Source organism: Monodon monoceros, unplaced genomic scaffold (assembly GCF_005190385.1).
Source record: "Monodon monoceros isolate NGI ecotype Baffin Bay Population unplaced genomic scaffold, NGI_Narwhal_1 Super_Scaffold_7, whole genome shotgun sequence".
In the NCBI taxonomy this organism is placed as follows: Eukaryota; Metazoa; Chordata; class Mammalia; order Artiodactyla; family Monodontidae; genus Monodon; species Monodon monoceros.
The window spans coordinates 57613101-57637176 of NW_021703784.1; the positions used below are offsets into that span (position 1 = coordinate 57613101).

The 24076-nt window shown below is 56.1% G+C and overlaps 1 protein-coding gene across 9 annotated transcripts in view; it reads left to right on the forward strand.

Annotated features, from left to right (window-relative positions):
• PDE2A (phosphodiesterase 2A) overlaps positions 1 to 24076 on the forward strand; it is a 101616-nt gene that overhangs the window by 49709 nt on the left and 27831 nt on the right. For 8 of the 9 annotated variants that reach the window (XR_003791522.1, XM_029208855.1, XM_029208847.1 and 5 more), the window contains 4 exons: positions 12484 to 12573; positions 15936 to 16024; positions 23046 to 23155; positions 23893 to 23948. Coding sequence is in view for 7 of the 9 variants with exons in the window: in XM_029208855.1 (XP_029064688.1) it covers positions 12484 to 12573; positions 15936 to 16024; positions 23046 to 23155; positions 23893 to 23948 (345 nt within the window). In the remaining 2 variants the exon portion in view is untranslated. Of the gene's footprint in view, positions 1 to 12483; positions 12574 to 15935; positions 16025 to 23045; positions 23156 to 23892; positions 23949 to 24076 lie in introns of those variants that run through there. The other variant, XM_029208854.1, reaches the window with a different exon arrangement.

Consider the following 24076-nt stretch of genomic DNA (forward strand, 5'->3'; position numbering starts at 1 on the left):
TCGTGTCGGATCAGCGCCAGCCTCAGCTGCTGACCGTCAGACGGAGGACAGACATCACAGAGTGGACAAGGAGAAACGCTCGATGGGGACAGAAATGGTGTCTGGGCCCAAGTATGAGCTGGTGTGAGGCCTGTTCCTTTCTCTGAACTCTCCAGGAAGGCTTCCTGGAGGCAGGGCGGGAGCTCGGTAGTGGGACGCTGCAGGTACCTGTTAAGCTATGGTATCAGACAGCCCTGTCTGGCTGTGATATTTAGCAAGTTATTTTATCTCTTGAGCCTCAATTCCCTCAAGTATAAAATAGGGTGGTTGGGAGGATTACGTGAAATGGTGCTTTTAAATGAACACAGTGCCTGGCACTGAGCAAATGCTCAGTGGTCTCTTGGGGAGACCACCCCTCAAATCCATGTGCCCAGACACCTGGTGTGATGGGAGCGCCAGTGGGTGCACAGAGAGGGTGCACAGAATGAATGATGTGTTCTATGCCCTCAGCCCTCCCTCTCCCGCCCCTTCTGTCCCCTGCTCGGCATTGTCAGGGCCTCCCCACCCCAGCTTGCTCCCCCCGACTCCTCTCCCTGGCTCCTGCCGTCCTCACCCGCTCTCAGCCTCCAGCCCAGGCTCCTGCAGCCTCATTCAATTAGGCCGATGCAATTTGCTCAAGAAAAAAATGCCATAATTTGGTTAATCACACCAGTAGGGGATCTGGCCCTGGTGGGGTGGGTGGGGATGGGTAGGAGATCCACCCCAGTAGCTGAGAGCACAGGTCTGGAAGTGCCTGTCTCTTGGGAGAGACCCACCCACTCCCTTGGGTTCCATTCTGGAGCCAGAAGAGTCCAGAGCTTGGGTCTCCCCAACTCCAGCCACAGAGATCTTGAGACAAAGGCTTGGAATGACCGGGTTCACTCGTGACCCTGGAGGGTCCCTGGCCCTTTTCCACGTCTCAGTCTCCCTGTCTGACAATGAGAGTGGGGTGGGGGGTAGTCTCTGAGCCTCTGGCCAGCATAGCTGGTCTCTGCATGCCACATCTGGTCAGTCCCCCTTATGGCTTCCGTAGGGCCTTCTCTTGGGCTTTGGAGAGGGTGGGGTAGAGGGTGGGTGAAGGGGGCAGAACCCTAGGGGGAGTTAGGAGGGGGCGGGTATCCTCAGAGCCTCATCTCTGTCCAGAGTCAGAGACCCTCTAGTCCCAGGCTGCATACCTGGAGCGAGGGCGGGAAGAAAGGGAGCTGGTACTTCTTGGTCACCTGCAGGGCCACAGCTTCTAACCTCGCAGGTTGTACCTTGCTTGCACAGGGCTCCAACAGAGGCAGGGTGGCACTAAAACCCAGCTCATTCTCCCCCACCAATCCTTGCCCCTCAGGCTGCATTTGCCCAGAGGGTTGGGGTCACCTCTTTGTAACTTGCACAGAGGTGGCCTAGCCCCTAGCTGGGAACAGCTTAGGCAGGACCTCATGGTTCCACTTGAGTCTTCCCAGTGGCTCTGGGAGAAGGCACCATTTTATAGACGAGGAAACGGAGCCCAGGGAGGTGAAAAGCTTGTCCAGTGCCACACAGGTGGTGTGTGGCAGGGTAGGGATGTGAGCCCAGGTCTGGCAGAGGTGATGGAGGAGGTGGTGGGGTCCACGGGGCAGGAGAATCAAACCCCCCACAGGCACAGATGCCAACACTCAACCATAAACTCATTCACGTGCTCGGAGACAAAACCAGCCACCGGTGCACTCACAGTTCCACAGGCAGCTACACACTTGCTGCACACACCCAGGCTCGCACAGACACTGACAACCCCCATCACACGTGCACGGGCAGCCATACGTGCAGATGGCTCGTGCACAGATGGTGCCTCAGGGGTGCTCACACATTCACACTTTCACACACATTCTCCCAGCGTCCCAGAGCCACATGCTTTCACACAGATATCCTTCTAATAACCCAAGGGACATATTCTGCTGTGGTTACATGATGGCCTGTAGGGACATGCCTCGTGGACAACTAATGGGCAGGCCACACATGTGCTTAGGTCACTAGCAAAGCAGGAGCGGCCTACAAAGTGGGATAAAAAGTCAGTTGTGATGAGTGTATTCAGAATTTTGCAATCAGAAAAGTCACACAAATGTGATTTTAATGTTCATTTCCAAGACAAAATTTATATAAGGTCTGGTGAGACTGGGGTACATCCTCATCTTTTTAGGGTTTGGGGGCCTCTAAAGGACCTGCACAGATTCACAGGCATAAGAGTCACGTGAGATCTCCTGGGCTCACATATTTACCCGGCCCTGGGCTCTGTGTGTGTGTGTGTGTGTACACGCACTCGGTTGCTCCCGGATCCTTGAGATATGAGGATATGAGGAGGGAGAGTAGGAGAAGTTCCAGAGACTCCGGATGTTTGTTCTGTGGCTTCCTGGGCCCTCCAAAGGCAAATGATTTTGGATGCCAGCCTGTCTGCCCGGGTGGGGTGGTGGGCTGGTGGGTTGTGTGAGGAGCCCTGACTCTGGAGCCCCAGCGAGGGGACCCTGCGTAATGATGCGGTGTGACCGAGGCCCACGGCCAGCTTCCTGTGGACTTGTGGACCCGTCAACGCCCCTCTCTGGGGCTCGGTTCCCCCATCTGAAAAATGGAGGCGGAGAGGAGGTGAGACTAGATGGGCTTTCACCCGGAGACTGAAATGGAGAGACATTCCAGGCCCAGGGTGCAGAAGAGAAAACCAAAGCTGGGGTGGGGAGATGGAGGGGCCAGTAAGGTCCAGGGTTCAGGGCAGGGCGTGGGGCCCCAGAGCCTGCAGTGTCTCCCCAGTGTCCCCTTCCCTGGAGAAGGGCCGCACCTCAGAGCTTTGCTCGGGGCAGCGGTGGCGCGGAGAGGCTCAGCCCTTGTTGATCTGCCAAGGGGAACAGTGGAGGGGAGGTGGGGATGAGAACAGGACCAGGGAGCAGGATAGCACAGCGGGGGTGGGGCACTGGGGCAGACCTGGGCTGAGCCTGGAAGCAGCAGTCCCCAACCTTTTTGGCACCAGGGACCGGTTTCGGTTTCGTGGGAGACAATTCTTCCACGGACGAGGGCGGGGGGAGGATGGTTCAGGCGGTAGTGCGAGTGATGGGGTGCATCGCGGCAGCTGAAGCTTTGCTCACTCGCCCACTACTCACCTCCTGCTGTGTGGCCGGGTTCCTAACAGGCTGCAGCCCAGTACTGGGTCTGCGGCTCCGGGGTTAGGAACCCCTGCCTGGAAGGACAGGAGGGGAGAAGAGAGGACATCTGGTGCAGGAAATGGAAAAGGAACAGCCAAGGCCTGGAGGTGGGGGGATGAAGGGGTTGGGGGCTTAAGGTTGGAGAGTTGGGAATAGTCTAGAGCGTGGAGCCTGGACCAGGGTGTCAGCAGGAACAGCAGTGGCCTCGTCTGAGGTGCTTCACAAACAACTCCAGCAGGTCCGGGAGCTCAGAGCCTATCCCAGGGCCCTGGGAGCCATGGCAGGCTTCTGCAAGGGAGGAATACAGCACTGCAGCTACGGGTTGGGGGAGGCTCAGAAAGGCCCCCCGCTCTGGGGAACAGAGTGGTTGGGAGCCCAGAGGCAGGGACATGCCTGAGATGAACCCTGCCCAGAAGATTTCTCATTCCAGCCCCCAATACAGTGGGACTATTTTTAGGAACAATTAAAGTGCTCACACATTCCTGCAGGGGCAGGGAGAAGGAAGGGGGGCCAGGAGCCAGTGCAGAGGGAAAGGGTGGACCCCGCTCCTCCCTCCAATTCTGGCTTTGTCCTCGGGACTGGGGAGGCTTGAAGACCCTGGCCAGCCCGGCCTCCCCAGCCCTGTCCCCAGGGTCCCCTCCTGGCTCTTGTGTCTGTCCCTCTGCCTCTGAATCGGTCCTCATCTCTGTCCCAGTCTCTTTCTCAGATTCACCCTCCCTCCCAACCCCTGCCCCCCATGCCTGGATTTGGGGAACAGCTGGGATGGGCCAGGCCCTGAAGACAGAGCCAAATACAGTCATGGGACCCACAGTGAGGCTGTGGGAGAGACACATACCAGAGAAGAACAGACTGAGAGAAAGAGAGACAGATATGGAGAACCCAGGAAGGCTGGGAGGGAAACAGAGAGCTCGGGTCAGAGCCAGGAGAGCCCCATGGCAGTGGCAGCCGCTCTGTCTCCTGCTGTCGGTCTTGTGCTGGAGGAGATGCTCTGCCAGACCTGCCCGCCCTTCACTCCCAGCAGCCCCTCCCCAGGTTAGCCCTTCCTCCCTGCCCTCTGCAGGCCCACACTGACCCTGGGCCTGGCCAGTGCCATCCAGCATTTACCTCCCACTGTGGGTACCGTGTCTGGCACAGAGGGAGAGACACGAGGCCCTGTCCCTGGCCTGGAGGAGGGCACCCAGCTCCACCCTGCACCTGAGAGGGGCTCAGCCCATCTGCTGGCCAAGGCAAGGAACTGGAGGGGCCGCTAAGACAAACAGTGCATAGCAGGGAGGGAGCCTAGTGTGTCCCGGAGGCCTCTGGACTGGGGCAAAGGCCTCCTGACTCCACGTGAGACCCTGGGCAAGTCCTTTCCTGCCTCTCCTGGTCTTAGTCTACCCTCATCAAGCTGGGGATTTGGCTCCATAGGCCTGGGGCCCTGTAGACTCTGATCCTGTGGGAATTCTCCGGAGGCCTGGGAAGAGGACAAGTGACCCACCCAGGAAGGCTGCCTGGAGGAGCCTTCATGAAAGAAGGTGATAAAGATAGTGCTCCTCTCAGGGAAGAGCCCCTCCTTCCTGGCATGCTGTCCCCTACCCTGCCTGCACTGGGAGGTGATCCTGAGGCAGAAGGGCCTCCTGGCCTGCAGAGATGCCTTGGAAAGGTTGCCAAAAGTTCTCAGCACAAGGCACCCTCATACCTTAGGCTCCTGTAAGACAGTCACTGTGCCAGACTTGGGAGACTTCGAGAGGGTGCAGCTGTCTCCCTGGCCTGGGGACCTCCTGACACCTGTGACAGGCTGTATGATACCGGGGTCCCCAGGAGGAATAGGGCACAACCTCTGCCCTCTTAAGAACCCCCAATCTGATCGGGGAGCCAGATGGACAGTAGTGGCAACTCTGCATGCCATGCCATCATGGGGAGCACAGGGCTGTACGAGCCCCTGGGTGGGAGGCTCATTTATTCATTCATTCGTGTTTCCAGTTGTTCCTTAAGTCATCATTTCCTGAGAGACATTAACTCTTTTCTGACGCTAGTCCACTGGGTCACTCAGCTCCATCCTCCTCTCCAGCTTGGGCCACTGTGCCTGCCTCTCAGAGGCTCCTGGACTTGCTTTGTCCAGCTCCCAGCCCACGCTGAAGGCCACGGAGCGGGTGAGGCTGAGGAGGGTTTGAAGACATTAAGAGTCATGGAACCCAGAGCTGGAGGCCAGCCAGGCTCATCAAGTCCTTTCTCATGGCACAGACTCCCTAGCAGGGCCCCTGTCCTTGTTTGCACACCACTGGGGTCGGGGAGCCCACCTCCTTCCTGCCCAGGCTTCTCTTTTGTGGTGTGACTGACTCACAGCCAGCTTATACCTGCCAGCCCGCTGTGCCGAGCTCTGCCCACACGGGCCCTTGGCCCAGGAATCAAGGACAGGAGAGGCATCAGGTATTTGGGACAGCAGTGATGAGGGGATGCTACTGATGTGCTGGGGAGGGAGACTGTGGCATCGAGAAGAATGTGGGCAATGGGAGTGGAGGCAGCTACTGGCTCTGCCCTGTGGATGAGGCAGCGGGATGTGGGGAGCTAGGGGAGAAGCCCTGAGCCTGTCCTGGACTCCCCCCGAGACCATCTTCCCCCTCGCACACTGGGCTCTGCCCTCCCTCTCTCTTCCCACTCTGCTGTTCCCTCACCCCATCCTTTCCTCACCCCAGACCCTGTGCTAGGGACTGAGGGGGCCCAGCGAGTCAGGTCCTCAGAGAGCTGACTGTTCATACAATTCCTGCCTTCCCTCCCCAATTCCTTCCCCTTCTCCTTCATCCAACCCCAAACCTAGCCCTTGAGGAATCCAGGGGGCCCTGGGACAATTGGGAGGGCATTTTGGAGGAGGCAGGAGCTAGAGTAAAAGCTGAGACTGGCTTAGAAATGGTGAGGGTCCCGGGAGGAGCTGTGTGTAAATGTTGGAGGGAAGGAGCCCACAGGATGGGGCCGAGCTCATCGGGGAGGTCGGGGGACGGGGTGGGGGAGCGCCAGGACCGGGCTCAGGTGTATTCTACAGTGCACGTGTCTCCAGTGTGGCTCGGAGGCTGGGGACGCGGCCCTGTTGGAGTAACAACTGAAGCCAGAGTCTGCGAGGGGTGGGGGAGGGGAAAGGGGGGACCCAGAGGAGGGAGGAGAGGAAGAGAAGGAGAGGTAGGAGGAAGGGGGAAGGGCAGGTCCTTCCTTGAGGGCTGGGCCCCTGAGCTCCAAGAAGCCCCTTCCACACACCCCGGCCCCATGTCACCCCACTGTCCCCCCTCGCTCCTTCCAGGACGCCTGCCTCTGCCTTCTCTGGGGACCTTCTCTGAGGAGCCCCCTCGTGCGAGGGAAGTGGCACGGACCTGCTGCCAGAAGCTGGGTCATTCTCACCTGAGCAAGGCCCCACCCCTTTGATCCTTAGTCTCCTCAGCTCTAAAACGGTGTGGTCAGCACAGGTGCCTCCCAGGGTTGGTAGGAGGATGAGAGAGAGTGTGTGTCGCTGGGTCTCAAAGTGTGGTCCCTGGGGCGGCAGCAGCAGGAGCAGCAGCATCTATGGATGTGTTGGAAATGCAAATTGTTGGCCTCATCCAAGACCTACTGTATCAGAAACTCTGGGGGTAGGGCCAGCAAGCTGGATATTAACAAGCCCTCCAGGGGATTCTGGTGCACAGTCAAGGTTGAGAACCACTGATGGACGCCTCTAGCACACAGTAGGTGCTTGAGAAAGGTGCCTTTTCTCCCCCAAAGCCTGATACCCCACTCAAGCAGGGCCCTGACATGTGAGCTTGTCCAACTGTGGCCTGGGTCTCTCTCCTGTCGCTTCCTCAGATCAGGTCTCCCAAGGGTCACCAAGCCTCTTTCCTCTATTTTCCTGCCCCTGGTCCAGCTCAGCCTTGTTGAGGGGAGGTCTGGGGCTGCAAGATCTTAGCACTCCTGGGCGGCTCTTGGCGTATTTAAGGCACCGGTGTCTGTTAGAGGCAGCTCCTGGGCGGGTGTCAGGTCTGGGCCGGCAGGAGGGGAGGGAGGAGATGGGGCTGCCTCTCCTGCTTCCTGGCTGTCTCCTGATTCTACAGGGCCAGACACGCTGTGAGGATGGTGAGAGTCACAGAGTAAGCTTGGGGTGCTCGGGCTCGGCTGGGGTCTGACGCCCAGCCCACAGGGGCTTCTCTGGCCTGAGCCTCCAGGAGGCCTCCTTTGGGGGAGCTCTGCCAGTCACCCCGGCGGAGCAGATGGGCTTACAAGTGCCAGGCACATGCTGGGCTCAGAGACAGATGTGTGCCTTTGCCCTTGAAGGCCCTGTTCTCTGGGAAGAGAAGAGACTGTGTATAATGCCCACCAGAATGGGAGGCAGGAAGCAGAAGAATAGATGGCATCTGCCCTGGCACCCCTGGTTTCTCTCATCATGGCCACTTTCCTGGGTTCCCTTGTCCTGTGGGTGCCTATCTTGGGTCAGGGGCTTTCTCCCCAAGTTTTTGAGGTAACCACTTAGAGGTTTGGGGGAGGAGTGGGCAGGAGAGCCAGGAGTTGGGGGGAGGGGCAGAACCATACAGGAGAGAGAGGGCGGAAGCCATCTGAGAGGAGAGAGGATTTGGAGGTGGGAAAAGGCGTTGAGATTCTTGGAGACAAGACAGGAGAGCAGCCTGTGACAGAGATGGGCGTCAACTGAGGGAAGCATGGAGAGAAGGAGCGAGACGTCACACTCGGAGAGATCAGGGAGACAGAGCCTGAGAGAGAGACACAGCCCCAGGGGGAAGGAAAGAGGAATAGAGAGGGAGAGGGACTCCAAAGTCCTGGGGGATCTTGAAGGTCCCCCCTTTAGAGAAAAGGACACCAAAGCCCAGAGAGGGAGGGCGCCCGCAACACCAGGCCACACAGGACCTAGCACAGGCAGAGCTGGGTAAGTCAGTATGTATGGTCAGTCCCAGTAACACAGCTTGTCTTAGGAGGCCCCTGAGTGTTGGGTTTGATGTTACTACCTTCTTCTAGGCCGCCGTGGGGGCACTAGGAGGCTTCCCTCCAGAGAGCGAGGGGTGGGCTCTAGGTTTCAGGCAGCGGGGAGAGCAATAGAAGGGTCAGTGGAGGTGGGGAAAGACATAGAGACTCATGGAGACAAGGCAGGAAACTAGCTTGTGACAGTGACACTGACCTTCAAGAAGGCCATCCGTGCCTGTGCTAGTGGCTCCAGAAGGGATAAGGCCAAGGTCTCTGGCTTCATATAATCCATTAAGGAGTTAGAAGTAATTTTGTCCAGACCCTCTCCCCTGTCCAAATGAGTGCAGAAAGGCTGATCCAGCCCCAACGCTGGCTCCAGAGGAGCCCTCACTCAGAACAGGCTCCCCTTTCTTGGTATCTGAGGTGAAAGATTAGTGTGTGGGAGTGGCACTGTCTGTAGTGCTGAGTGGACCTACCTCCAACAATACAGCTGCAGGTAGGGAGCTGGGGAAAGTAGAAAGGCTCCATCCACCCATCCATCCATCCATCCACCCATCCACCCACTCCATCCATCCATCCATCCATCCATTCACATATCCATCCACCCATCCTCACTGAATTAAAACACAAAATCATAGAACTATGTGTTGCAAGCTGGAAGGACCCATTTTTAATAATGAGGAAACTGAGACTCAGAAGAGGAAGGGGCCTACCAAGGCCACACAGAGCTTCCATAGTCAGTCCGGGACAGGACTGGAAATCGCTGCTTTTTTCTACACACCACAGATTCTCCTCTGGAGTCTGGGATTGCTGGTTGTTTTGCTGGTATTTATACTGATGGCTGTTCAGAATAGCTGCAAAAGCAGGAAACGTGACCTCTTTCGCCTCACCCTGAGCCTGGCTGTGTGTGTGAGTGTGTTTGCATGTGCGTGTGTGTACGTGCCTAAGTGCATATTTATGTGTGCATTGTATATAGGGTTGCGTTTTTATCCGTGTGTGTGCGTGTTTGTGTGAGGGTGTGTGCATGGCAGTATGTGTATGTATGACATGTGTAGACGTTCGTGAGAACAGGTTTGGCTCTGTTTGTACTTTTCCTTTCCTCATCTTTTTAAGATTTCTGGGGTTTTAACCTCTGACTTGAGCTTTGTTAGTCCCCACCTGGGCCTCCAAATTGGGAATTTCCCTACTTCCCATTCTCAGCTGCTCCCCATTGATTCTCCTTTCACTGGGGCAGCCGCTGTGTCCTCTGAGCCCCGCCCCCCCGTGGACTTTGGAATTTGAGCTATTTCCTCCCTGAGTTGATGCAGGAGGTGAAGTTGCTTTGAGATCAGGGAAGATTCAAGGAGAAGGTGGCATGTAGCGAGTCCTAAAGGCCAGGTATGAAGTGGCCTTTCCCAGCTGTGGTTCCTGCACCCAACACCCCCCATCCTGGGGCAGGCAGGGCAGGGCCAGGAGGTGGGTGGACAGAAGGATGCCAGGCAGAGAGCTCCGGGCTTCGTGGGCCATGTCTGCATCCAGCCCACTCAGGACCCCTCCCCGCTGCTGCCCCAACTCTCCCAAAGTTTCCTTTCCCATTCCCCCCCCTCACTGCCATTATCCTGCCCTCTGCCTTAGGAGTCACAGAAAACTGACCAATCCAAGCAAAGGCCAGACAGGCAGCCACCAATTCCAGTAAAGGACAATTCAGGGCATTCCCCAATCCAAGTAAAGGGCAGGTCGAGGAGCCACCAATCAGAACAAAGGACAAACTATTCTCTCTAAGCCCCCTGAGGAGGGAGCTGGGGGTCGGTGCAGAGCAGAAGCAAGAGAGAGGCTGGAGATCCAGAGTCGTGGGTTCTGGACCTGGCTCTGCCCTGACTGGCTGGCTGACCACAGATGGGGCATTGCTTCTTTTTGAGCCTCAGTTTCTTCATCTGTCAAATGGGGACACTTAGCTGTACCAAGTCTATGGCTTTGAGAAATGTCTCCCCCTACATGAGAGCTTACTCCATCACCTTGGCCCCTCTTCTCCAACTTCCACACTATACACATAAACTCCACTGGAGGGCAGGGTCCCTCAGGGCTTAGCTTGTCCATCCCCACTGTCTCCAGGCAGGAACAGACCTAAACCAGCACCGCCTCTGGAGCCAAGCCCTGGGAACCCCGGTCTGAGGAGCCTGGGTTGACAGATTTTAGTTGGGGATTATTTGGGGCATCAGCTCTTCCTCCCTGCTTTAGTCTGCAGAATTGACCTCGAAAGGCCACAATAGCCCATGTGTATACTGTGCGTGCAGGTGTTGCTGAGTCGTGGCCTTGTGACTCCATAAGGAAGTAGCTGCACCTGTGTGAACCTGTACGTGTACCTGGAGGGTGTCTGAAGGCAGGCTGGGGTATTTCTGAGAGGACGTGAAGGTTTGTGGCTGTGTGGCTGGGTATGTGTGGTGCTGAGGGTGTGTGAACTGTGATGAGGAGTGCCTAAGGGTCAAAGGAGAATTGATCCAATTCGGGGATTGTATTGTTTGGAATGCGCAACTTCTGATGTCCTAGGATGGAGACACATCTTCATGACCAAAATGTATCCTCACTTGAGCAGTGAGGGGGATAAAAGAGGAGTTGGGGGCTCGAGAAAGCAATGCCAAGTGAGCATTTGGGGGAGACAGCCCATTACTGCCCCCCATCCTGCAACACAGGACTGGGTGGGAGTGGGAGGTGGGGTAGGGGAGGAAATTGAAGCCAAGAAGATGCAAGGTGAAATCTGGAGCTGAAGCTTGGACCCTAGGCTTCATCTGGACCCCAGTGCAGGACTCCCCTCTGTAGCCACTCTGAAAAATGGGCATCTAGCCATTTTTGCATACCCCCAGGTATGGGGAGCTCACTTCCTCTCTCCTGGTGGCCTCTGCCTGTGCAGCGTGGCTCTGCCTAGAAGAAGTTCTTTCATCCCACTGGGCCAAGGCCAGCCTCCTGTGAAATCCTATGGGTCTCCAGGCTGTCTCCAGGACCTTAGAGTCCAGTCCCCCTGCCCAGGAAAGCCTGAGATATTGGAGTCAAATACTGAGACCCCTGGGTTCTGCTCTGCTGCAGGCTAGGCACCCCTAGACTCTCCAAGCTTAGTGACATGCAGGACTTGATTTCCAGTTCCCTCCTTACATGGGCCACCTCCTCTGAATGAGTCTCATCTTGTCCTTACCTGGGACACAATGCACTGGGGATGATTGAATCAGTGAAGTAACTCTCATCTTCTCTGTTTAGGTTAATGGATCTTTATTAATACGGCCTGCAGTTGCAGCATTTTAATGTATTACCAGCCACATTTACACTACGGGCTCATGCTGAGCCTGTGGTCCACTAAGACCCTCAATCTCATATCACTTTCACAAGAATGGGGCCACGCCATGTGTCCTGCATCCTACAGTTAATCACTTTGCTTTATGAACTCAGCCATCCACAAGGAAGCCATCAGAAAGAACTTCCAGGGGCTAGTGGGGAAGGCATAGCTGAGTGGATGGTATGAGTCACAATTCTGCCTTGGCCCTGGATCCTCTGTTCCATTACCTTTCTCTTTGATCCCCATGGTTCTGGCCAAGTTAATAGAGCGAGAAGCAGGGACCTTTCTTGTCTCTGTTCCGGCTCTCCAAGGACGGGGACTGTTCCTGGGACGGGAAGGCTGTGAGGCAGTCAAGGCTGATCTCTCCTCCTCCTATCTTGCCAGGGGCTGGCCCGTGTTTCTCGCATCTTGTGGGCTCATGCACCCCTTGGATTCTTGCTACTCCCAGCCCCTCACTAGGCTGACAAACGAGACTGTGTGAACCACCTCCCTCCTCAGGAAACTGAGGGGGACTCAGATTCAGCAAATGTTTAGCTGAGCACCTATGTGTGTGGGCACCCTGTGAGGCACTTCTAGGACTCAGTTTCATTTTATCTTCACATTAGCCTGTAGGGGGAGATAGCCTCAGTTGCCCCCAATTTACAGATAGAAGACTGAGGCTCAGTGACTTGACCAAGATGCCCACTGCTAATAAATAGTGGAGCTAGGATTCAAATGTGGGGTTTTTTGTTTGCTCGTTTTGCTTTGTATTAATGTGGAAGCTTGTACTTTCCCTGCTTTCCTGAGTTGTCCTTGTCTGAAGGACAAGAGACCTGGGGTCTAGTCTAGACTTGACCTCTTGACTCACTGTGAGTTCTTTGCTAAGTCCCTGGCCCTTCTCTGAGCCCCAGTCTCCCCATCTGTAAGATGAGGGGACTTGGACATTCTAGGGCCTTAAGACTGGTTGGATTCTGAGATCCTAAGATCCTGGGATTCAAGTGTCTGTGAGCCTTGGGCTCTGGCTTAAGCTGGGAATTTGTGTTCCCAGCCACCTGGGTAGGGGGGTTGCCCTGGCCTGCCTGGAAAAGGCCCTCACTGCCCTTTCCTCTCTTTCAGGATGCTTTGCTGAGCCTGGGCTCCGTCATCGACATTGCAGGCTTGCAATGGGCTGTCAAAGAGGCCCTGTCAGCTGTGCTGCCCAGAGTGGTAGGTACCTTGTCCCACGCTTCCCCTGCCCCCCTAAACCTTTGTCCAGCTCCTTGCTGTACCTACAGGGTTGAGAAGGAAAGAAGAAGCAGGGCCCCCCCTCCCCCTGTGAAGGGTTTGGGTGAGTGTTCTGAGAGGGCTTCCTGGAGGAGGAGGACTGAAGCTAAGCCCCCAAAATGAACTTATATAGGAATCCTGGAATGTCTGGGACAAAAAGAGCTTTAGAGCTTAATTGGAAAGATCATGTCTCAGATAATGGAATGGATTCACCTAGGATAATAGCTAGGACATAGTGGAGTCAGGTGGGCTTTGGAATATGTACAGCAGGAAGGACTGAAAGTAGACATGCAGAACTTCCTTGATGCCAGGTCTGGGAGGTGCTGAAATGGGGCTCAGCCTAGATGAATGGATCTGTGCCAAGTTAAAGTGTCCTGTCTGGAGTCAGGAGGCTGGACAAGGTGTCTTCTAGAAACCTTTAAGCTTCTCTCTGACCCATCCCAACACCACAGATGAGGTTGCAGACTGGGGGAGACTGTGACCCTCTTCAACTGCCCCAGGCCACTCCCCAACCTGGCTCCAGTGGCCACTGTCCATCCCTTAGGCAGTAGCATGGATAAACTGGCCCTCAAGACCCAAAGCAGAAGTGTCTCAGCTGTGCCAGATAGAGGGAAGCAGGGACTGTCAGTCCAGGGAGGGAGGCTCTGACTTACCCTAAGGCACATGGAAGACTTCATAGAGGAGGAGATGCCTAAACTGAGTCCTCATAGCCTAGAATGTCCCCTCCCCTACTCTAGACATCACCCACCAGCAGAGCCCATTGTTTCTGAATCTGCTGGATGGATGAACCACCCGAGGCCCAGAGAGGGAGGGCACTTCCCCCAAGGTCACACAGCATGACAGGAACAAATGGGGCTTGGCACCTAAGCACCCCCATCCCCTTTCCTCAGCTCTGCCTTTTCAAAACCTCCTGGAAGTTCAGCGCCCAGGAGGAGGGCTAATGAGTGAGCTTTATTGATTGTGAAATTGGTAGGAAGTGGGTGGTATGTTGGCTCCCAAAATAAATCCTCCCAGAGATGGGACTGAGGCAACATCTGGCCTGGGGTGGAGAAACATCTGGAAAAGAGGAGGTGGGGAGGATGGCAGGTCAGCGTCCGCGAGGCTGCGCTGGGAGTGGGGAGGAGGATGTGACTGGCCTAGTCTTCACAGGCAGGATGCCTGGTGGTTGTGCCAGCATAGACGCCCTGTACCGGATTAATCGTATCCCCAAAGCTGGGGGTTGGGAAGACAGCTGTGGTCCAGGTGACTAGGTTCCTGGGACAGTGGGAAATGTCTGCCTCGGCCCACCCCGGAGACCTGTATGAGCTAGGGAAGCCCTGACTTTGCAGAGCCCTGCTGCCTTGATTGCATGGAGGGGCTCAGCCCTCCAAAAAGGGGTGGGGAGATGGGAGGTCTGCTCTACCCCTAGGGAGGGGGGAGGAGATGGGGGAGGGGTCTCCCTACCCGCCCGCACCCCCAGGGTGGGGAGCTGCTGGCACCTGGCTCCCTCATCAGCACCCATTGTGGCAGGCGCCGCAAATGCAGATGGCGCTGCTGTGTCTGAAACGGTTCCCTCCTTCTCTGCAATAAACTCAGCTAATTTTAACCCAGAGGGCTGTGAGGGAGGGAGTGGGAGGCTCCTTCCTGCCTCCCCACCCTCAGGTTGCCCACCGCCCTCTCTGCCAGGGCAGGACTCTCTGTGTGACCCTGGGTGCTGGGTAGTGTCTTAACCTCTTTGGGAGGCCAAATCCCTCAGGCCCCTCCCAGGCTGCTTAAAGAAGAAGGAGGCTGGAGACAGATGAGGCTTGGGTGGCTTCCTTCCCACTGATTTCTTCATCCCTGAGCTCCTCAGCTATACCCTCACCCAGGAGGACAGAGGGGCTCCAGGTCTTCCTGTGTCTGCCCTTCTCACTCTCCTCAGGCCCTATCATTTCCGGCCCACGCCACCACTAAGCTTGGCTCAGATTCTCTTGAAGTGAGACTGGGATATCTCCTGGGGGTTGGGAGAGGGTGAGGGGCTGGCTGGGGACAGCCACAGGCAACAAGAGTGTCTGACCGGATTGTGGACTGTCACAGTGGTGAAAGGCAACTGCTTCTGCTGAGAAAGATTCCACACTTACTGAGGGTGGGCCTTTAACATTTAGCTGCAATGTCACCTCCTCCAGAAGCCCTCCCTGATACAGTTAGCAGAGAGGAGAGCTCTCCATTCTCCCACTGAGAAAACAACACCTCTCAGCATACTTAGCTGGGCACAGGGGTGCCCCCTCGATGGGGTGTAGGCTCTGCTGAGCCTCTGCATCTCCTTTATCACCTGCAATGCGGGCAGTGGAGACGCTCTGCAGGTTGTGTTGGTTGTGGGTACCTAAGTGTAGCCAGTCCTGCTTGGAGGGAATGTGGATTTTCTCCTGTGGGTCAGTGAGGGCACGTGCTTCTGCCAGGACATGGTCTGGAACTGAAGGCAGGACTGCTCTGGGCCCTTGGGGGGGGTGGATTGACAAGCTGCAGACTTGACATTCTTCGACCAGAGCTTTGATCTCACTCTGGGGAGTGATCATTCCAAAATACAAATCAGCTCCTGTCTCACAGGGCTCACCAGCCCCTCCTCCCCAGCAGCAGCCCCTCCCCCTAACACCCTCCCCTAGCTCCCTTCCAGCTCAGCACTGGGCTGACCCCAAGCCCACCTCCGGTGCCCCCTGCCCCCACCATCAGGTCTGTCAATGCTTTGGGCCCTTTACACTTACATACCTATTACTTGGCCCAGAAGCCATTCTTCTGTGCCTCACCCACTCCCTGAATGTGTCTAATTCCCACTCCAGTTACAACTTTAAAGTCACTCCCTCCAGGAAGTCCTCCTGGCTTGGGTCATAGTTTGTGATTTCTTGTAGAGTTGTTTGTGTATCTGAGGTAGGAGGGAAGCTTCCAGGGTGTTCTGAGCCTCTCCTGCAGTACGGCCCTGAGAGGACACTCAGTTATTGTTTGCTGAGGCTGGAGACTTGGCAGGGAGATATCTCAGGACTGTGGGGTTGGGGCGATTTGTCTGTACCTTCAGCCCTTCAGACCCTCCCCAGCGCCTTGGATGTGGAGTGATAGGTAAGGAAAGCCGGCAGGGTGATGGGTCACTGCCTGCCCAGAACCCCTCCAAGAGGAGAGAGTGAGGTGCTGAGGTCATAAGGGAGCCTTCCTACCCTGACCGCACTTAGGATCACCTGGGGAGTAAAGACAGACAAACAGATGCCCGTGACCTTGTCATCCAGACCCGTGTCAGGCTGGGACTGGGCAGCTGGGAGGGCTTCTCCTCAGGATCTCATGAGTGCCTTCTGTCCTAGGAGACTGTCTACACCTACCTGCTGGATGGGGAATCCCGGCTGGTGTGTGAGGAGCCCCCCCATGAGCTGCCCCAGGAGGGGAGAGTACGGTGAGCTGTTCTCCACCCATTGCCCTCTCACACAGTCAAGGGTGACCACAAGGTCTGGTCTGACCCTCCCCATCTGACCTTGACCTCAGCCTCCCTGCCAGGTGGGGTTCCAGTGGCCGGGTCCACTGTCTTTTCTTGTGTTGTGTTGGGGGAGTGGATGGCACAGGGAAAGCGCCAAGTGGTAGGCTTTCTCCTGGAGAGCTGTTCTAAATCGCTGTAGCCTCCTCAGAGCAAGTCTCAGAAGATTGGGGCTACAGTTTATCAGTTAGAACCCCAGCAGGCTACGAGAACTGCCTGGCAGGTTCTCACAGAATCACAGAATTCGGAATCACAGAAGGCTGGCCCCACATGGTGTCAACTCTGAGAATAGGGAGATCAGAAGCAGCGTCCCGCTGTGGGTTCTGGAGCCCAACCGCTTGGATTCAAATCCCAGCTCCCATTTACTACCTAGGGCAAGGTACTCAGCCTCCCTGTGTCCTGATTTTCTTGCTTGTAAAATGGCAATAATAATAGTACTTACCTCATAGTACTATTATGGGAGGATTCTTGTGATGATTAAATGAGTTTAACACATGTAATGCACTTAAAACTGTATCCATAATGAATGCTAAATGTCTGTTTTTATTTTCATTATGATAGAACATTGGAATCACAGACTTTAGGAACATGGGCTCAGCACCCTATGGTCCCTTGATACCTCTGAGCTTACTGAATTCAGCCTCCCTGTTTTCCAGATGGGCAAACATTGTGAGACGAGTCCAATGCCACATACCTGGTGTGAGGCAGAGCCAGGTCTGGGACACGGTCTCCTGGCTCCTGGCTGTCTAGGGGACAGTGAAGGGAAGTGGAGCTTGTCCGATGAGAAAGTGTTGACGGGCAGGGGTGCTGGTCCAGAGGGGGGCAGGCCATGGAGGACATGGGCACTGCCTTCTAAGCACCGCAGGGCCATTGTGGGCCCAGAGAGCACAGGGTCAGGAGCTGAGGGCTGAGTAGACACTAGCGGGGGTGTTACCAGAAGGCAGCTCTCCACTCCAACAGGCCAAGCAGTCAGGGATGTGGCTTTTTCAGGTAGTAGCTGAGGCTGGCAAGATACTCACCTTTCACAGAGGCCATGGAAAGAATGCCAGAGGTCCTGATGCTGGGGATGCTGGTGGTCCTGAGGCCCCTCCTGGCACTCGGAACCCTGGATTCCTTGACGCTAATTCTCTCCTCTGGCGCTTCCCCATGGGAGGGGCTGGCTCCCCTCCAACAGCTCTGAGCCTTCCCACCTCCTGTTCTCCCATTCAATTCCCTCATGGGGTGGGTGGTGGGTGACACTGTCCCCTTCAGCATCTCCTGACAACTCCTCCCCTCGAGGACAGTGTGAACCAAGCCAGCCATGCCCCTCTCTGGCCTCTAGTGTCCCATCTGTAAGACAGCGGGATAGGGCTGGGAGGTCTTTGGAATCTTAAGGGAAAAAAATGCTAGAATGTTCCTTCTGAGCCTTCCCTAATTAGCCCCTAATCCTCAAGAACTTTGCTTAATATGAGTTTGCCCGATCCAGGAAGTTTCGTCAAAGCAGCCTGGGAAGCCTCTTTTGGGAGAGGGATGCAGGATCGTGGGCTCAGGAGGCAAGAGGTGAGCATCCTTCGGGGTTTGCTCTGCTCCTGAGCCTGTGATGCTCCCCGTAGGCTTTCTACTGTGAGCTGGGGACGGGATGGAGGTTGGGGGGTGTGCCGCCTGCGGTCCAGGCATCTCTGAGGGGGCTCAGATCCTCTGCGTCAGCAGCCCTTTCAGTATCCCCGCCCCCAGCCACCTCGGATTCAGTAAAGCCTTTGGAAAAGGTACAAAAAGAAAAAAAAAAAAAAAGCAATTGAAAGTGAATGTTCCAATGCAATTAGCCCAGAGTTGAGTGGAAATGGGGAGGCCTGCTGGGAGATTGGGCTCAGAAATCCCAGGAGGCCGAGGAGGTGAGGCAGGTGAGGGGGCAAGAGGGGTGAGGCAGTGGGACGTCCCACCAGCAAGCGTTGGGGGTGAAGGTTCAGGCCAGTCCTCTCCTCTGAAATCTGTGCTCTGCCCACCCACACACCCACCGTGTGTCTGGTGCTGAGCCCACCTCCTCGGCTCAGGCTGAGACTGAGGTTTGTGGAAGAGGCAAGAGCACTTGAATGGCAGTCAGACAGGCCTGGATTCTAGCCCGGCCCCATCCCTGCCCCACTGTATCCCCTTCCAAACCTGTTCTCTTATCTATGGAATGGAGCTAACAGTGGGCCCTGTCTATTAGCTTAATGAGATCATAGCTGCCCAGGGCTTAACCCCATGCCAGCACACAGTAGGAGCTTAATGATTGCTGACTGCTTTCCACCCCCAAGTCCCAACACATATACTCATTGGGTGACCTTGAGAAAATTACTTCCCTTCCAGAGGTGACCTCTGTGGCTCTGGCCCCATCAGGAGACCAGGCAGCAGCCCCAGGCTGAGGTGGAGCCTGAGCTCTGGCCATGCCCAGTGGAGGGGGCACTCCTCCAGGCAGCCCTGGAGGGCCGGCAGGGCTGGCAAACAGCAGCAGGTGTGAAGTAGAGGTGGATCATAAAGACAGATAAGGGCCCAGGGTGGTGTGGGGAGGCCCCATTAGCTACCCAGCCTCTCCTGCCACTGCCCCGTACCCCTCCGTGGGCTCACGGATGCCATTTCACCCCCCCAGTGTGTTTTAGATTCCCTGCCTCCTTGTGCTTGGTTCATGCTCTTTCCTCCCCTGCAAAGCCCTTCCCTGTACCTTTTCCATCTCTACCAGCCCATTTCCCTTCTCTGCCACGGCCCAGCCAGAGGGCTGCTAGGAGGCCTGCTCTGTAGATCCCCGGCACTAAGGAGGATCCAGTTTTCAGAAAAGGTGTCTGGGTCTTGGTAGCCTCCCTCAGGGATGGGTCTGTCCACGAGAAGAACCCTGGGCTGGGAGCTGGGACAACATGGCTGCAATCACAATCTCATGCACTCTCTCTGGGCCTCAGTCTACGCTTCTGCGTGGTGATAAGATGGGACAGTGTGATGTCTGAGGGATGGTCCCACTATGAACCCTGAGGGCTGCAAGGGGGCTTCAGGGCTGGAGGGAGAGAATCCTGGAGGGCTGCCTGGGTGAGAGGCTTCCTGGAAGGCTTCGCCTCGCTCTTCTTGCTGCCCCGATCTCCCAGCCTATTGCAGCCCCCAGCCCTGCCGCCTTCCGCTCCTCATTGGGTCTCCTGCCGTCCTAAAGCCTCTGACTATTCGCTGCTGAGCGCAGTGAAATCTGGGGCCTTTCGGGCTGCAGCGGAGATACCGCCCACACCGGCCCCAGCTGTCTGTCTCCTTCTGCTACCGTGTGGGGGGCCCAGGGCCCAACCTCGAGAAATTTCTTCCTCAGAGCTGACCTGGTCACCAATCACTGCAGAATCTGTCTGTCCCTCTGATTTGTCTCAAGGGACACAGAGAACAGTCTTTTCCCATCTCTGGAGTCTCACATTCTGGGAGAGGGAGAGGGAGCGAGAGAGGAGGGTCCGGGGTCCTGCCCTGAATCATAATTTGTCTCCAAGAGAGATGAAAGGGTGAGAGTGAGGTTGAGGCCCCCGGAGTGGGAGGCGGCTCAGTCAAGAGGAGGGGTCCCCACCTAAGAAGGGGTTCAGAGGAGTGGAAGAGGGCCTGGCACTCTTTCCAGGCCATTGACTCTACTCTCCACTAAGCAAATAGTTGTTAAAGGGACGGAACTGTCATAAAGTCCACACCCGTTCCATCTCCCCACTTTGTGCCCATCTGTCTTTATCTTCGCTGGGGCAGCCACGACCACCCAGGCACCCAGGGCTGAGTCACTAGCCTTCAGTCTGGGGAGCGGGCCCTGGGCTTTGGCTGGGCCGACCCCAGCATCAAGGTTCACCCCCCAACATCAGCCTGGCAGGGGAGGGGGCCTTCAGGAGGGGAGAGGAGGCAGAGCAGGGGCTCTGAGTTGAGGAGAAGTCATAGGGGATGTGAGCAGTAGATGACGCCCCCAGCCCCAACTGGGTGGGGGAGACACAGCCTCGGAGTCCCCTCCCCGTTCCGATATCTTTGAAACCTCTAGGGGGACAGCAGTTCTGGGAAGGGTGAGGCAGAGGAAAAGGGCTCATATAGGAGTGGGTTGAGGTGAGCATGGCCTGGTGCCAGGGTGTGGGGACTCCTGAGGATGGAGGATCCTTGGAGGCCCCAGTGCTTGGTGGAAGATCAGACCCAGTCAAGGTTGACCTGCCCCAGCCCAGCCTCTCCTCTGCTGTCCAGGGACCGCTGAGACTACGGGGCCCTCACTGAGACCCGGTTTCTGTCTCTCAGATTCTCCCTCTCCAGTGAGAGTTTTACTCAGCAGCCAGCACGATCAGCCTGAAACTGAACCTGACCTTCACCTTTTCCTGCTCAAGTCCCTCTCAGGGCTCCCACTGTCCTCAGGATCAAGCCCAGCTCCTCAGGGCCCTGGCTGTCTCCAGCCTTGTTCCCTGTTGTCTGGCCACAGCAGCCTCCTTGCTGTTGGATCATCCAGCAGACACACATTCTTTCTTTCCTCTGAGCCTTTGCCCATGCAGTTCCCTCTGCCTGCACATCCTTTCCTGTCTGCTCTGCTTGTCCTCTAGGACTCAACTCAGGCATCTCCTCCTCCAGGAAGCCTTCCCTGACCCCACTTCTGTCCTGCACCTGGGTAGGCTGGGGCCCACTCTTCCTTCCTTTCTCAGAGCCCTTGTCCCTGCACTCAAGTGTGGGTCTGTACATCATTCCCCGCACGACACCACTCCTCCTCTTCTTAGTCCTCAGTAAGGAACCTGACCCAGAAGGACTCTGGAATAAATAACCACTCTGTGGAATGACTTTAAGTAGAATGTTCCCATAAGTATTTTAGTTGAGAACACTTGCCCTGGCTCTGGTTGGGGGGAATGGATTTAAGGGACCCGACAGGAGGCAGGAGGCGAGGGGAGAGGCTGCTGCAGGTTCAGGGGAGAGGTATCTCTGTTTGAGCTGGGCAGTGGCTTGGGAATGGAGAGCAGGGGACAGTTATGAGAGATGCATGGGAGGTGACTCATCCATTGGATGGGGGAGGTGAGAAGAGGGAGGCAGCTAGGACAGTTTGTGGACAAGCCGCAGGGGACCCGGTGGATGGTTGTGCTACTTCGGGGGAAGTGGTGGAGACGATAAGTTCCAGTCGGGCCTTGGGGCCTCTGGCAACTTCAGGGACACCCAGGGCAGGCCTCCAGGAGGCCTTTGGGTATCTGGGGTCTAGAGCTTAAGAGATGGGGGGGCTGGAGAGTCATGAGGCCATGAGCACAGAGGAGTTCTGTGCAGAAGAGAAGAAAGGCTGAGGGCAATTCCTTCATCAGGGTCCCGGGAGGAGGAGGGGAGAGGCCAAGGCAGCCCACGGTCTGGGGGTGGGAAGAGAGGAGTCAAGGGTTAGTGAGATGTAGCTGCAGCGCTTACTGACCAGCAGCGCAGGGACCAGCGCCACCTTGTGGCTGCCCAGTAACCAGATTGTCCAAGGCCAAGTGACTGGGTGGGGTCCACTAGAAGGGGTTCGGCTGAAGGTCAATAAGGCCAGCCCCCTGCCTCCACGAAGCCGCAGCCTTTATCGACTTAGTCACCAGGAAATGTGGCTGCTGTTGCCTCCTGCCACCCTAGCTCCCTATTCCTTCCTAGGGTGATTGGCACAGTTGGACAGCTCAGAACTGGAGCCCAGCCCTCCAGGAGCCTAAAGGTTTAGGTGTGAGGGCTGGAAGGTGGGAGACACCACTGGTTATTGTAGGTTCTGAACCAAGGAGCCAGGAGTGAACCGGCTGGGTTCAGAATGTTGCGTGACCTTGACTGAGGCATTTAACCTCTTTGGTCCTCGATTTCTCTAGCTGCTGTGACCTCCTGATCTGGTGACTTGCAGGCTGTCCCCTTTCTTTTCCTCACTTGACCTTTGCTGGGCTACCCTGAGTGACCCCACGTGCACACACCAGAGTCCTAGGCCCCCAAGCCTCTCTTCTCTCCAGGCCAGGCAGTTCCTACAAACACAATTAAGTGGAGGCAGCATGAGGGATGAAGAACCCAGGACAATTAATCATTAGGGAGTGGCATTTGGTGGAAAATCAGGCACTTAATTAAGCAGGAAGAGCCAGAGGCGGGGATGGGGTGGGAGTGGGGGGTGGGATGTGTGGTGAGACCAGAGAGAAACTCATTCTTCTTCCTACTGCAGCCTCCCCTGTCTCAGTTCCCACCTCCCCCTGCCCCCCCCATCACACCTATGCCCTTTGCCTCCTCGACATTCATGCCAGTCCCTGTTGGAGGCTCAACCCCCTCAGGTCTTTAGGAAGACTCAAGTGTACTGGTCAGGAGTATGGGCTCTGGTGCCAAATGCCTGGGTTCAAATCCTGGCTCTACCACTTACTAGCTGTGGGACCTTGGACAGGTTACTTAACCACTCAGCACCCTAGTTTCTCCACCTGAAAAATGGAAATGATGGTAATATTTAATCCACAGGATCACTGCGAATTCTGAGTTCATCTGTGTAAGTTGCTTGGACGTGCATTGCCCAGTAAACTCCTGGAGTCCCCGTCCTGTGCCGACACCAAAACGTGCTCCAAAATGCTTTCCTGAGGATACTGATGCTTAGGATTCTACTCTCTTCACGCTAGTTCTCCCCGGGGGGCTCAGAGAGGTTAGGTCACTTGCCCAAGATCACGTAGTAGCTGTGGCAGGATTTAACCCAGACAGCCTAGCTCTGAGCCTTGGCTTTACTTGCTCTGGGGGATTTGTGAGAGATCCTGAAGGTGCCTTTCCCATATCTACCAGCAGGAGGCACCAGAGGCCAGACTGTAGCTGCCTGCTTCTCTACATGGGGAGGGGAGAGTTAGGGTCCGAGACTTTTATTTTTGCCCTCCTCATATCCACCCTGCAGTGGGTCAACTTGTCCAGATCCTCTCAGATGTGTAGGGTTCAGCCCACTGTGTGTCCCCAGGCTGGGGCCTGTTCCTCTTTGATCCAGGGACTGAGAGGTAGAATCATATCCTCTTTTCAGAGAGGCTGTGATCTCCCGGAAGCGGCTGGGCTGCAATGGACTGGGCCCCTCGGACATGCCTGGGAAGCCCTTGGCCAGGCTGGTGGCTCCGCTGGCTCCTGACACCCAAGGTAAGGGCTGGGAGCTGGGCAGGGGCAGGGAGGGACTGTGGCCCCTGTCCCTGTCTGCATCTCTCCGTCTCCTTCTTTCTCTTGCTCTGTGTCTCTAGCACACCTGCCATCTAATTCTCTCTCTGTTGTGCTATTAACCTCTCTGAGCCTCAATTTCCTGATCTGTAAAATGGGAACAACAGAACCTACCTTGATGGGGTGTTGCTTGTGCTGGTTGTTAGATGGGCTGTAGTTGTCATGCTCTCTCTGTCACTGTCTGTTTTTCTTTCTCTTCCTCTCCATGCCCCCTGTCCGCCATGTCTCTCTGTCTCGTGTCTCAGTCTCTCTAGGTCTCTGTCCTCTGTCTCGATGTGGAAAGTGCACAAGACTGGGAGTCAGGAGACCTGACTTGCTGTGTGATCTTGGGCAAGTCACTTCCCCTTTCTGGACCTCAGTTTCCCAATCTGTAAAATAGGGGTGCTCAGCCTTACCTACCTCCCTCCGTCCCAAGGTTGCTGGGAGGATCACGAGAAAGTTGTCAAGTGAGGGGGTTTCCTTCTATACAGGGGTCGTTGCTGTGGTCATTGTTTTCACTGCCTCAAGACCCATCTCTCTGTCTCTCCGGGTCTCTGGGTCTCTCTGTGTCTCTGTCCTGGCCTCTGTCTGTCTGTGTCTTTGTCTCCCTCCCTGGGTCCTGGCTCAGTATCTCTGAGCCTCACTGGCCCCGCAGGACCACCTCATTGCCCTCTCCCCCTCAGTGCTGGTCATACCGCTGGTGGACAAGGAGGCCGGGGCTGTGGCAGCAGTCATCTTGGTAAGAGCAGTTGTGGGTAGGATGGGGGAGAGGAGAGCAGGGGAGGGAGCAAGGGAGAGAGCACTGGATGGAGCCCCACTGGTGTGTGTGTGTGTGTGTGTGTGTGTGTGTGTGTGTGTGTGTGTGTG